The following is a 14,248-nucleotide window of genomic DNA, read 5'->3' on the forward strand; positions in this document are numbered from 1 at the left end:
CTATCTATCTATCTATCTATCTATCTATCTATCTATCTATCTATCTAATGGCCTTGCATCAGTCATGCCAGGTCTGGAAGCTTGATGGCTACTCTTCTGCTCTCCACCCAAGATCTATCACTCAATCCATGTTCTTAGTTCCTCATGGATTAGAGAGGAATGCTCTAGCTCTAGCTGTCACCGCAGAGGGGTGGTCATTCTGGCTGCGAAAGCTCAGGGAGGGAAAAAACCTGAGACCTCAGTTCCCCTCCCACAGCCATGTGCCGCTGACACTCTACTTCCTGGGTGTTACTGAGGTTTCTGCCCCAGGTTTGTCCGTTTCCCGTGTGGCTCACTGCCTTGCCTGTGCGGCCACAGCTCTCTCCGCTGATTAGTCTTCTGTCTGACTCACGTGCAACCTCTCCACACGCATGCCCTACTTCACCTCCTCCTCCACAGCGCACACGGCCACGTGCCCCAGAGAAACGCGATTGACAAGAGGCTGTGCATCCACTAGCACGGCTAACACGCTTCATGCTTCTGCTTGCTGGAAGGACCCTGCTGTTTGAGGAAAACCACATCTGCTGACTGTAAAGGGGGTCCGTAGTGTTCTCTTCTAACATGTACTTTCTGCCCAGGTCTTCCTTGAAGATCTGTCATGGTCAGATCCACTGGGGATCAGCCACAATGGAAAAACAGTTACAAGAGCAATATCAAGGTCGGGAGGTATCCAATATAAAGACACAGAGTTGACCTGCTTTCTCCCAGAACTCAAATAATGTGACCAGGGTCTTTCTACAGGGACGCTGGCAACCCTGGGCCAGGAAAGTGAAAATGCTGTCAGTGAGGTGACTGTGTGGACAGGAGCTTCCAACCCAACCCAAGGAACACTGGCACGAGAGTGCGCATGCCCAAAGCCAGAAGACCCATGAGAGGAAAACAAGTGAAAAGAAAAATGGACTAGCACAGGCTAGCCCGGGATCCGCATATCTGTGCATGTTGACAGGCTTTCTAGGTGCATGTGCTAGCTCTCCAACCAGGCCTGGCCAAGCTGGGGTGATTCACATACGATGAAGTAGCTTTCGGCAGCCATGTCCACAAAGAACTTAGGAACTTCAGAGCACGGGGGTGGGGGAAGTTTCTCAGCATTGGCATAGTGGAAGAAGAATGTAAATACATCAGAATAGAAATAATCCTTCCTCCTCTGCTCCCATTAAAGGATGGCCTGGCAGAGAAGTGAGGGCCAAGGCTGTTTGTTCTGTGGAACCATAAGTGGATCTGAGCAGTGGACTGAGAAGTGAGGCCATCAGGAGCTGGCCTGTCTCGTGAGGCTTGTAATATAGGGCTCCGTGCTGTCTGACGGGCAGTCTAGGCTAGCCACCGCTAAGAGAAGCAGAGCCTCGCTTCTACCTAGTACTGTGATGTTCATCTGCCTACACAGCATCCATTCCTACAGGCCACATGTCTGTGTGAACCTCGGGGGAGGGGAGAGGCTCAAGGAATCTGGCTCTTACTCCAACACGTCCAAACTTCCCTTGCCAGCAGAAAGGAACACTGGGTAGTGAGGCTAAAGCATTACTCAGCCTCTGCCTTGCTCCACACAGAGAAGGAAGGAAGTGGAAACCTCATATGCTCTCTAAGAACTTAAACTTCAGAGGTACCCCACCCCCCGCTTTAGCAGGGGACCTCTTAGAGTTTCAGAAAAAAATGACAAGAGCATCCATCCATCCATCCATCCATCCATCCATCCATCCATCCATCCATCACCTGGCATTCCAGGCTCAATGCAGTAACAAGCAAGCTTGAGCTGCTCTCAAGCAAACCTCTAGGCAACCCAAGACCCCAGGATTTGTGTTTCAGTGTGAAAACAAGACTCTACTCTTTTGTTTTTAACCAGCAAAGTCACAAAGAGGAACCTGGATAGGAGACACTTCATAGACCTTTCAGTTCACCCTCCTCGCCTTTCAGCTAGCGACAACGTACTTTCCTCCATATTCTCTATGCTCCCCTTCTCTCCTTTTCCTTCCTAACAGTGGGGACTGAACAGAGGGCTTGTGCATGCCAGGCAAGTACTCTAGCATGGAATATAGCCCTAACTCTGCTACTTCTTGTAATTCATATTCTGGACTTTCTCAACGAATTATGGCACAAGGTGGACGCTAATGCCATTCAATTACCTCCTGTATTTTATCCTCTTTAATCGCTATATTTTTCTGTTTCAGGTAACCCCCGTTGGACTGTTAGCTCTGGGCAGACAGGATATTAACTGTCATGTAGCTGCTACACTCCCAGGCCCAGCACCAAGTCCTGTGGCAGATGGCCAACAAACATCTACTGAATGAATACTGAATGCTTAAGTAAATAATGACCGAGGGATAGTGGCTTAGTTTACAGGAAGAGTCAGGTTCAAATAACTAGGTTGGCGTTGCTAAGGCCTCTGCTCTTGTGTACCCGTGTATACGGAGGCGGATGCAGAGACACACAGTCAGCCGGGCGGTCAGGTGGGAACTTCGTGGAAAGGAGCGAAAATACTGATGAGAACGCTTATTTCAGGGTGAACGAAGAGCTTTGTCATGAAGGCCAAAGGTGCTGAGGAGCTAAGGAGGGTCGTGGCGGCCTAAGACAAAAGCTGCAGGGTGTGAGAGGCCTTTGTGAACTCGGAACATCACCGCTTCCAGGTGTGGCACGGGAATGATGCCGGGTGTGAACGCTCTACACACTGCCTCCTTTTCACACCGGGGCTTTCCGTGAGTGGCCTGCATGTTTAGGCCTCTGGCCCCGAGGATGGCACAGAGCGTCGCAAGCAAAGCCTTTCATTTCACCCCACAACCCTCAGTGACGTCGACTGTTTATATTCTCAGGAGGAAACTGTTTTGTTTAGAAACCAAAGCCCACACTTCTGGCTCCACAGGCCTAAGGACCTAGTTCTCAGCCCTTACCCAAGAATCTCTAGGCTCTGAATTACTGTTTAATTTCCCCCTTTCCACTGAAAGTAGAAACAGCAATGGTTTTTATTGGTGCCTTATAATGTTTTTATATGAGGCACCTAAATCTTCCCTGAGATACCGATCACAGCTGTAAAAGGTTTCATTATTATTTGTAGGTAGATGCTAATTTTCCCTTTATATTTTCACAAAGAAAACACAGTAAAGGAGGTTTTATTCATATTTACAGCCCCTGTCCTTCTGATCTGTGACACACTGCAGGAAGGTAAGATTCTAAGCATGCCTGATGCATGAAACTCTTTGGCCTGTGATTTACGGTGGTCATACTTCCCAAGTGACGAACTTCTCTGCCTGCTTATTGCCTGGGATGACCCTGAGGGGAGAGACCCCAGCCATAGGTTATTTCCTGTCGGTGATGTTTATAGCATATGTGGAAATTTCGGGAAGCCGAACAGAGATTTTTTTTTTTTTTTTTAAGACAGTAAAAGCTGATGCTTTGTATTTGAAAGGAAGCAGTGTCATCATGAGACAGGGAGGAGCTGACCGAGTGAGGAACAGAGCCGAGCCCCAAAGCCCGGCAGCTTGTTCCAGGCTGGGGACAGCAGGAGCGTGGGTAGTCAGGCAGGGTGGGAGGCGGTGCTGGGGACTTGGCTGGCCCCGGGCGTGGGGGCCGGAGCCTGAGCCTCGGCTGCCTACCTCGGGGCTGGAGCAGTGTGGAGGCTTGCTGCCCTCGCTCTCGCTGGAGCTGCTCTCGGTCTCTGAGTCGGAGCCGGAGCTGCTTTCTGAGTCGCTGGAGGAGCTGCTGCTGCCGCTGCTGCTGCTGCTGCCCTTGCTGGACGGCACGGAACCTCTGCAGTTGGTCTGCTGGACCACGGAGCTGCCAGTCCACCAGGCCCCCCAGGAAGGAAAGGGAAAGAAAGCCAAGTGAGCAAACAGGAAACACCAGCAGACTGCCATCCTGGCAAAGGAAAGGGGAGGCGCAGACTGCGCACATCTGTCAGGCACGACCCGGGCTCCCAGCACAGCCGTCAAAGCCCAGAGCAGCCAAAATCAGACAAAATTAGACCCAGAAGTGAACTGAGAGTGAACGGTGCCCTTTCATCCTGGGCTACTTAAAAGGAAGGCGGTGCACTTATTTCGATGTTGCTGCTGTTGAGGCTGGCTTTGCAAATGCATCCCTGACTCTAAAGACCTGCACAAACTCGAGAAAACCCAGAAACCCCAAGATAGTTTGCAAACTGTCAAGAATAATGTTATCTTTGCCTCGGAGGAAAATGTCTGGTGGCAAGGAGGCTGCAGGAAGGGGACAGGGCTGGGCTGTGAGCCTTCAGCCTGCCGGAAGCTCCCACAGACTTGGGACTGTCAAAAGTTAGACGTCTTGCTTCATTCCTTTTTATTCCACAGTAGAGGCCAGTGCTGTCATCACTATGGATGCCGGGAGGGTGTGCGGACAGTAGCTTTTGAGTCCCTTGCGGAAGAACTGATTTTTCTTCACAACACATTTATAGGGTCTACATTAATAAAAATCACTCCCAGAACAGATAGAAAGGGCTTCTTCACCTGAGAATCACTTGCGTGCTGGAATTCACCACATTGACCCTATACGTACAACGGAGAAATCTGATCCATACTTTCTTTTTCGTTTTTGTTAATATTTTAACTCTAGTTATTTAGCTGTTCACTTTACACCCCAACTGTAGTTGACCCCCACTTTCAGATGGTGATTCATTAACCAACACCCCTCAGAGATCACATGCCTACCCATCCACGTGTGCTAAGTCCAGAGGAAAACGCCAGTACTCGTATTGCTCAACCTCCTCCAGGCCGCCTGCCGAGCTGAACTGACCCGCTCCCGAATGTGCCCCTCTCTGGTCACACTCTAACCCCAGGAAAGGCTGGTCACTTCTGAAGTGCTGAGTGGGCAGCAGTCTGTCCGCCACTCCGCAACTGTGACTGACCATGGCTTCAGCAGGACTGAATGGCCGGCCACGAGGGATGCGGCTTTCGGGCTCCGGGTCTCAAGTGTCACAGAGCCTGGACATGGTACAGGCTCCTTCCGCCATCCCTTAGATCTCAGAATGGTTTGCCTACGGGTAATTTCGTAAAGTCCCCTTTGTGGGGGCTGGGCAGAGGCAAACACTGGGGTCCTTGCTTCTCTTACCGAAGTCACCTCAGGGAATCAGGCCACAGGGAGCACCCTTCTGAACAGCAGAGTTAGGGGACACTGGAGTTTGGACATAAAAACTCCTACTGGTCTTCATTCCTTCTGCCAATGTCACATACCACCCCCACACACTATCTGCCTGAATTCTTCAACCTCTGACAATATCTGCAGGTTGATGTCTTTGTCTCGGCCTCAGAGATTTTGGTTTGCAGTCTGCCACTGGTGTCTGGCAGCAATCGGGGATTTTGAGATGGAGGGGACAGGAGATAGTTCATGCTCAAAGGACTAAAATATATCTTTTTCCTCATGATGAAAATGTACCTTCCAGTTGGCTGAATGGCGATGGCTAATATCAGTGAATTATTGCCTAGGGCTATTATCAAAGGAATTATTGAGGGGGTGGGGAAACTTGGATTCAGCGGAGCATGAACATCTGGGATCCACATTAATAGTTTTTTGGTTGGCCTCTAAAACATGAGGACACACACACACACACACACACACACACACACACACACACTCAAAACTCACAAAAACACAAAGCTACACACAGTCTAGAAGCTTTTTTCCCCCTGATGGAAACAGAGAGTAAACAAGAGATCTCCTTGCCAGAGTCTAGAGCCACGATTCTCAACCTGTGGGTCCCTACCCCTTTCACAGGGGTTGCCTAAGGCCACTGGCAAACACAGATATTTATATTATGATTAGTTAACAGTAGCAAAATTACAGTTATGAAGTAGCAATGAGAACAGTTTTATGGCTGGGGGTCAGCACAACATGAGGAACTATATTAAAGGGGTGTAGGGTTAGGGAGGTTGGGAACCCCTGAGCTAGGATTTGATCAGGATCCAGAAATAAAGATGAACAAAGACGACGTTGATCAGTTTTATAAAGCAATGGTCAACGCCCTTGAATGCTGCGTGTCACTTGTTTGAATTCACGTTGCCGAGGTCGTGACAGTGCGGCGGAGTCCTCAAAGCATGAGTGGAACTGCCTGTGGCCTGTCCCACGGGTGAGGGGCTGTCTTCTAAAGAGAGGGGCTTTCAGTTGTGAGGATATGCCCATGACACATTCATGTGCTGCCTTCCTCTGCCACCACTCTTCTTCACGGATGAGGCACAGCAGCCGGGATGGTGAAGGCACGACCACGGACCTGAAATTGGTTGGCAGAACAGCCTTGTTGTCTCATCCCTCTGCCTTAATGAAGTAAGGAGATTGGTTTGAAATGGCAGTTTCACTACCATACTATTTTGTTGTTGTTGTTGTGGTGGTTGTGGTTTTTTTTAAAATAAACAAAACATCTGGGAATACCAAGGACTCAGATTTTTCTTCACACTTGGCCTGTAAGAGCTTAGAGGCTCACCATCCCTCTAGGACAGCAGTAGAAAATGCACATCAAGTGATAAATTTGGATCTTTCCCTGGGCCTGTGACTTGTCCCTTGTCCTCGTCAATGGTGATGTATCACAAGGGAGACAACAGTTTGGTGGTATTTTTAGAATTAATATGCCAATATGCTGACACTCTGTACTGTTTATGGATTTAACCCCAGAGGTGGCAAAAGAGTATTTGGTATTCATGTTCCTCTGATCTGAGGAGAGAGTGTACAGGTGGAAAACATCCATGTCTAGGCAGGCCTTAGAAGGACTCAGCTCTCTACCTGTCCACCTGAGAGATCTGTCCATCTCTCTTCCTGTTTTACAAAGAACAGCTCTACTAAGTGGTCTTTGCAAGCATCCCCGGGGAACATGTCAACCTGGCCAGGTGCCAGTGACTTCTCTGGCCCTGGGGGCATGCAGCCGCCTTGCCTCTGCTGGGTGAGGGAGCAAGCGGTGGTCTAAAAGAGCTGAATCAGAACAGCCAGGAAGGTTTTAGAGTCACAGAATTCAGAAAAAGAATTCAGAAAGACCTTCTTGAGAAGCAACTATAGGCTTGAAAATCCCAAGGTGAAAATGCCAGTTCATAGCAGGTTGCTATGTTTTTCTGGGGTACTTCAAAAAACAAAGGATCCAAACTTGCCAAGTTTGGATCTCTAATCATCCACATGAAGGCTGGGCAGGTGTGATGGTTTCCCTGTAATCTCAGCACCTGAGAGGCAGAGGGGGCACCCTCTAGCAAACTAGCTAGCTCTATCAGCTGAACTAGTGAGCTCTAGCTTCAGTGAGACCCTGTCTCAGTACATAAGGATAAAGTAAGAGCCAGCAGGGAGGCTACTGAGGTCAACCTTGGCCTCCACAAGCCACACAGCCACCCTCTATGTGCGCTCACATATATGTAAACACACATACACATGAAAAAGGATGACTCAGAAGAAATTTTCCTGAACTGATCACATAGACTTGCTGGCATGACGACACAACTTTGGATGATTCTTTTGGTACCTATTAAGGTCTGGACCATACACTATTTCAAGACCATGGAGCCACCAACTCTGAAGACACGAACATGTATCTGAGATCATGGAATCCTCTTTGTATCGCCTGGATGGGTGTCGCGCACCTGTAGCCCCAACACTCAAGAGGAAGAGAACTGGGTGTATGCGGGTGTGCGCAGAGGCCAGAAGGCATGGAATCCTCTGGAGATGGAATTACAGGCAAGTTGTGTTCTGTCTGATGTGGGCCCTGAGAACCAAACTCTTAACTCTTGCTTTTACTTATTTAAAAACAAAAACAAACAAACAAAACAACAACTGCATTTTGAGATGATTAACGATTCACTGGAAACTGTAAAAAATAGTACATTGACCTTCCATTGGGTGACCTTCCTTTACCCAATTCTCAGCAGTGGTTACTTTGTAGCTAATGAGATGGACCAAAATATCAAGCCAGAAAATGACAATGGCACAACATGGGTACAGCTCTGTGTTTTATCTCCTGTGTGGATCTCTGTCAACACGCGGGGGGGAGGGGTGTCCATTGCCGCACCCTACTACGCTCCTCTCAGAACTGTAGCTTCTCTGCCTCTGCCCGAGCCATGCCAGTCCCTGGCAAACACTGATGTGTCCTCTCCTCTAAAACTCTGTTGTTATTGCTTCTCGGCCTTTTGGCTAAGATCAAGTATAAAACTCTATTGTTTTATAAATGCTACATTTTATATAGACCCTTTTAGAAATCAGATTTATTCCAGTTACCTTACCTATGAGCGTGGCCTTTGGAAACTGGCTCTTTAAAAACAGAGTCACCACAGTGTTCTATGAGCCATCCAAGTTACTGAGGCTATATCAGTAGTCTGGTTCTTGTTGCCCAGTGGTACTCCCTGGTCAGTTCGCCGTCCACCCATGGAAGGACATTTTTGTTGTTTCTAGCACTTTGCCATTAAAAATAAAGTTTCTATCAATGTTTTTGTATAGGGTTTTGTGCAGGTGCAAATATGTTTCTCTGTGACAAGTGTCAAGGAATGTGACAGCTACGTTGTATAAGTTTTATGCTTTGTTTTTAAAGATACTTCCAAACTACCTGAACACAATTCTTTTTATCTGTTTGAGTGTTTTGCCTGCATGAATATCTGTCTACCACACATGTGTTTGGTACATAGAGTTTGAAAAAAAAAAAGAATAAGACGGAGGTGTGGGTTAGCATGTAAGAATGCTGAATCCTAGAGGAGAGCCTGGGAGCTTGTGTGAGGGGTTGTGGAAGAGGTGATGGGTAGTGGCAGACAGCATGGCTCCTGTGCAGTGAGTAAGCTGGGTAAGGCTCAGGTGGAGGCAAAGGCCATAAAGAAGACTTATGTATCACTGTGCAATTCCCAAAGGGCCCCAGAACCTTCTGCTGGCCTCAGGGAAGGACGAAAATTGACAGCAGAGAAATTCAGTAATATGAAGGTCCATAAACTTGGACATAAATTATGTGTCCTTTACTTCTGGTGCCGGGGCATTTCTTTTGACACAAACAACGGAGTGCAGAGGTGTGGCTCAGGCCATCGAGGCAAGCACACAGTCCTGGTGGGGATGTGAGGCTGCGTCCAGATGCCAGTGTGAAAAGAGGACTTAAGGCCTGACCACTAGTCTCAATACTAGGGAGCAGAGATGTTACCTCCAGAAGTCCCTGGCCACTTCCTGGGTTTGTATCCTTTGTAGCACTCTGCTCCGCCAGCTGAGATGGTGCTGGGCCTTGGGGAAGCAACAGTGCCAAATTACTCTTGAGTTTAAGAGCCCGGAGTTTATGCTACTGTGTCTGGGATAGCCCTAAATTGTCACTGTGTCTGGGATAGCCCTGAACTGTCACTGTGCTCTGGGATGGACCTGCATTTGAATTCATGGGCGTGTGGTGAGGGATGTTTTCATTCTGATGGACCAAGACACAGGAACTATTGTTTGGTGCTCTGGGTTATACTTTTGTTTGGGTAAATGCCCATGTGCAGTCTAGCCAAGAAGAAAAGCACTTCATAAATAAAGGGAAAAATACAATAATATGCAAACATTCCTTGGCTCTCCCCCCAAACATTTCTGGGCTTGTTGATAGTTTTCATGAATAATATGCTATATTAAATCCACTACAATACCATGTACATAAAATAATCGTTACTCCGTAAGTGAGGCCTATCTGAGAAGTCTCCATGTAACTCTTTTCTGTGACTACACTGAGCCTGCTCGACCTGCCTTCAGGAGGGTGTCCTTGGGAGGGGTTCCCGTATTGACTACCTGGAAGCAAAGCATGACAGACATACACTGAACTGGGATTCAAGATGGAGGAGGACCCTGAAGGAAATTAGGCTAGCCCCATAAGTGCCCGAGGCTGGTTAAGGCCAGGGTACTGCTTCATGACATAGAGAAACAAAGCCAGTGCTCTGGAGGTCTCCTCCTGTCCTAGGTACTATCTGAGAGATGGGCCACAAAGCAGCAGCTGTCTTTGGTGACACAAATTTGCACCCCTTGCATTAGAGGACACTGAAAAGCAGGTCTCAGCCTAGTGAGCACTTCAAGGGGAACTCAGTGTTCTCCCCACTGTGGTGGCAGGAACTGTGATGAGGCTGGGGCCTGTGTGGAGTCAGAGAGCCGGGACCTGCTGGTACCACTCTGCCCCTGGCAGAAAAGGCTGAAGTTTGTGGATACCCAGGTGTGCAGGTGAGAGGCCATGCCAGAAGGGCTGAGAGAGGAGGCCATGCTGAGGGCCTGGGTCACCATGCAGCTGCCCAGTGGCTGTCTATGTGGACAGACAACCTTCACACGTTTCATCTGACTTATTCATAAGAACAGCACAGCCATCTGCTTTCATTCACACACTTGAACCCAGTCTCGAAGCTGTGAGACATAGTCATGGAATGTCTCCAGTCCATCGCTCCTCAGCCTCCTACGGACAGTGAAGAGCCGGGAGACTCTGGGACGCAGGTTTACTGTTTCTCTATCACTGTCCGCTGGGCTGTACTGCAGGTCTGTTTGTGCGAGAAAAGTCACACTGAAGGACATCTTCCAGAGCCCTGGGTCTTCTCAGTCCTGGAGTAGAATGGTCCATGAGGAAAGGGGCTGTCCCTTGAGGAGCAGCTCAGGTGCCTTCTGGCAGCCACAACATGTACAGCCACGTCTGTGACTCCTGACCTATTTATAGAGTTCTTAAATTCACTTCTGTATATTTTCAGCTCCTGAGACAGCACAGCCCCAGACTGCTGCCCCATGGGAACTCAAGAATCCGCGCAGCCGTCAAAATCTACCCAAGCTCTTGGACTACATTTCTGAAGCAGCTTCTCTGGGAAACAAACCTGCCTGTGGGCCACAGCACCCACCTGCTCTTTCTCTGCTAACTCGCCTTCTCCTCCTACTATCGAACACACTTACATTTGTATGGCTATTTACAAGCCCTTTCAAGCCCCTCTCTGACTCCCTCGGTAAACCTATAACTCAGGTAGGGAAGCCAGCTCTAGGGCAGAGTGGAGGCTCAAGGGCCTGCTCTAGGTCAAATACCACTGTTAGCAGAAGACAGGTGCCGGAACCTGGTCCCTGCGCTTCGAGCACCATGTGCTGTCTGGGGAGTGGAGTCGCCCCTGCAAGTGGAAGTAAATCAGTAGCTTTCCTGGTTCGAGTCAGGGATATTTGGATAATCTTGCCATGCGGGAAGGGGTGGTACACAGGCCTTAGAATCCTACCTGGAAGATCATTGTCCTACTTTGCTAAATGGCTCTGTGACTTCGGGGAAGTTAATTATATCTCCAAGCCAGAGTTTTCATGAGTATGAAAGGGATAATAGCTGAACAAGACCCAGAGGTTTGCTAGGTAGCCCAAAGAAGAAAATGCTCTGAGTTAGCATGGTGCCGAGCATGGCGTTAATGTTATTCTTTAGTTTTAAATAAAGCTACTGTTATTTCTTCCATCATGGCAGCCTAACCAAGTAGATATTTCTATAGTTTACCTGAATTCGTCTTTAAAATTTTGTTTTCATTTTGATAGTTCTGTTGTTCGGGACTGGATCCAGAGTCTCCAACTACTGAAAATGTCCTCTATCCATGAGCTACGTCCCCAGCCTGCGCTGACCGGCTCTTCCATATATGACATAGCCACCTGGTAATTCTGTGGAATTCCACCATGCCTGCTCAGGAAGGGACTTGAGAGAATGACTAGCATGGTGTGAATGTTTGCAACACCTGGCAAATGAGCCTGTGACAGCACCTCTCAGGGCGCCATGCTGTTTGGAATTTCCAGTGATCAGAACCATAGGACATGTAATACTTCTTCTCATTATAAGGAACCAAAAACTCAGAAAATCTGTTATAGCAACAGCAAACAGATTAAGACAACAACGGGCAGGGTAAACTTGACAAGCCAACGTGGTGAAGATCCCAGCTGAGCCATTCCAGCCAATCACAGGGGACTCCACAGCCACAGATCCAACCAATCACAGGGGACTCTACATCCATAGATTCAACCAATCACAGGGAACTCCACATCCACAGATCCAACCAATCACAGGGGACGCCATATCCACAGACCTGGCCAATCACAGGAGTCCACATCCACAGACTCAATCAGTCAGTGGTCAAGAACTATTCACACAAACGTGCATGGGTAATAAACGTGTAGAGAGCATTTTTCTTTTGCTCCCTAGTGAGTATAGCACGGTAGCCACTTATCAGCACCACTATGTTATAGATCACCCGTGATGTAGAACATGTGAAGAACATACGTGTGTATGTGTGTGTATGTGTGTGTGTGTGTGTGTGTGTGTGTGTGTGTGGTTCTATAGCATACTCTGTTTTAGACACGAGGGGCTGAGAACTAGTAGATGTAGCTCTCTGCACGGGCATCCCGGAGCCAGTCCCTGTGGGTGCTGAGGGATGCCCGTGCCCCCCTCAGATGCAGGTAAAGCATCTTTGGGATCTGAGACTGAGCCTTGTGACACCCGGATCCACTGTCGCAGAGAATGTAAGCAACACGGTTCTCAGAAATGACAGTGTCCAAAGAGACTCAAACTTCATCAAGCTCTCAGCACAGCTCTGCCTTCCGTGATGGTGCCCTCCCAGCAGGGCTGAGCCCACACAGGAGGACCAGCCAGCCAGCCCGGCTGCAGCCTGCTTTCCCAGTCAGCATGCGGTCAGGGCGGGAAACACAGAGGCGTGGAGGCAGGCCTTGTGGACAGGAGCGCCCTCGGGAAACCTAGCTCTGACCCTCCCATCAGAAAGTCTGTCTTTCTCAACGGGAGAAAACAAGTGAGCGCCTCCCGGAGGTGGGTCAACAGTCAGATGTCAGCACACAGAACAGTGTGTGCCTGGGTTAGCGTCTGGGAACAAAGTGTATTTGGGACCCTGGAATGACAAAGGAGAAATAATTTTTAAGACTTCATTAAGATCTTAAAAACTGAAGAGACAGGCTGTTCCTGGTGGCCAGTCAATTCAAGCACGGCCTTCCGTGTCCCTAGAATGAGAACTGCGGCCAGCACTCAGAACAAAATGCAAGTGTGAGCCCCTCCTCCAGACAGCGGGATGCATTACACCACTGGGACGGAAGGCGGTCTCCTGCCTGGCCTCTCAGCTGGGCATGGCTTTCTTGCTTGCTGTTTAGTGTTGTGTTCTCTGGGTACCCTGACACCATCCCGTGGGGATGTACTGAATCAGGGTGGGGAGAGGCCCACTTCTAGCCACCATGAAGACGGCAGCAGACACTGTAGGAGGGACAGGGGAAGGCCGGTGGGTCAGGACGAGTTGGTGGCTGAGAGGGATGTGATGTGAGAAGAGTTGGAGGGCTCCATTGCTGTGTTAGACCTCAGCTACAGATCCAAGATAAAACTACTAAGAATTTCAAGATGGCGGCCACAGAGCAGCAGTCAGGGGTGTGTGTGTGTGTGGGGAAGCACAGACAGATGCCTGAGCACAGGGCCCTGTAACACTGCACTGGTGTCCAGCCGCTCCTGCTGGGAGCCACAGGCTGCTTCTGTCTTTGTCCTTCTGTGGAATCAGGCTCCTGAGATCCCAGGCCCCGGTTCCTCCTCACACCTTCCAGCTACCATCTGCCTGGAAGCCTCTGCCTGCTCATTAATGCAGAGGTAGGGAGAATTTCCCAGACTATCTCCAAGTTGGAAACAGCTTTAGAAGCTCAAAAGAAGCTCTGTGGAGACAGGGCTGGAAATAAGCTGCTTCCCCTGTAATTAAAATAATTATGAATGAAAATTACCACTTTAGCAATTTCGTTATATTTACTACCATTTCCATTGTGTAACTTATTAATTACTGCTGGAAAAAGTTAGTCAATGAATAATTAATATGATATGATATCCAAGGGAGTAACAGTGCTGAAGAAGCAGCTTGAAGGGAAGCCATACTGTCCTAGGAATGAGGACTCGGAACCAGCGCCGAGACTTGCCAGTAAGGCCCTCTGCTTATATCCTGCTGTGACTAGAGCTCAGCAGAAGAATCTCTTTAGCCTGAACACAACCGGAGACAGACGTGAAACTCTCAGTGACTTCGGCTTTATCAAAAGCAGACAGTCCTTTGCGTGGCCCACTTGGCAGCCATACAAATTAGAATGGCACTCAAAACGAACATGAATAGTAGCCCACACTTCAGAGAAAGTGCCAGCCTGGTGTTTCCTACTGCAGCGTGTGCTGGAGGGCACGAGAGGACAGGAGGTTAGCCGAGAGCCTCAGCCTGCAACCCCAGCCAGGTTTCCACACGCTTCTTACATACACATGCAACACACACACACACACACACACACACACACACACACACACACACAC

General features: G+C 48.9%; 1 protein-coding gene across 5 annotated transcripts in view; it reads right to left on the reverse strand.

Moving 5' to 3' along the window:
* The window catches only part of Aff3 (ALF transcription elongation factor 3), a 434,549-nt gene that overhangs the window by 38,718 nt on the left and 381,583 nt on the right, over nt 1–14,248 (reverse strand). For all 5 annotated transcript variants that reach the window (XM_055607315.1, XM_055607298.1, XM_055607308.1 and 2 more), the window contains one exon: nt 3,621–3,801. In XM_055607315.1, coding sequence (XP_055463290.1) covers nt 3,621–3,801 — 181 coding nt within the window. The remainder of the gene's footprint in view (nt 1–3,620; nt 3,802–14,248) is intronic.

This window comes from Psammomys obesus, unplaced genomic scaffold (assembly GCF_907164565.1).
Source record: "Psammomys obesus unplaced genomic scaffold, mPsaObe1.curated_primary_1811, whole genome shotgun sequence".
Lineage (NCBI taxonomy): Eukaryota > Metazoa > Chordata > Mammalia > Rodentia > Muridae > Psammomys > Psammomys obesus.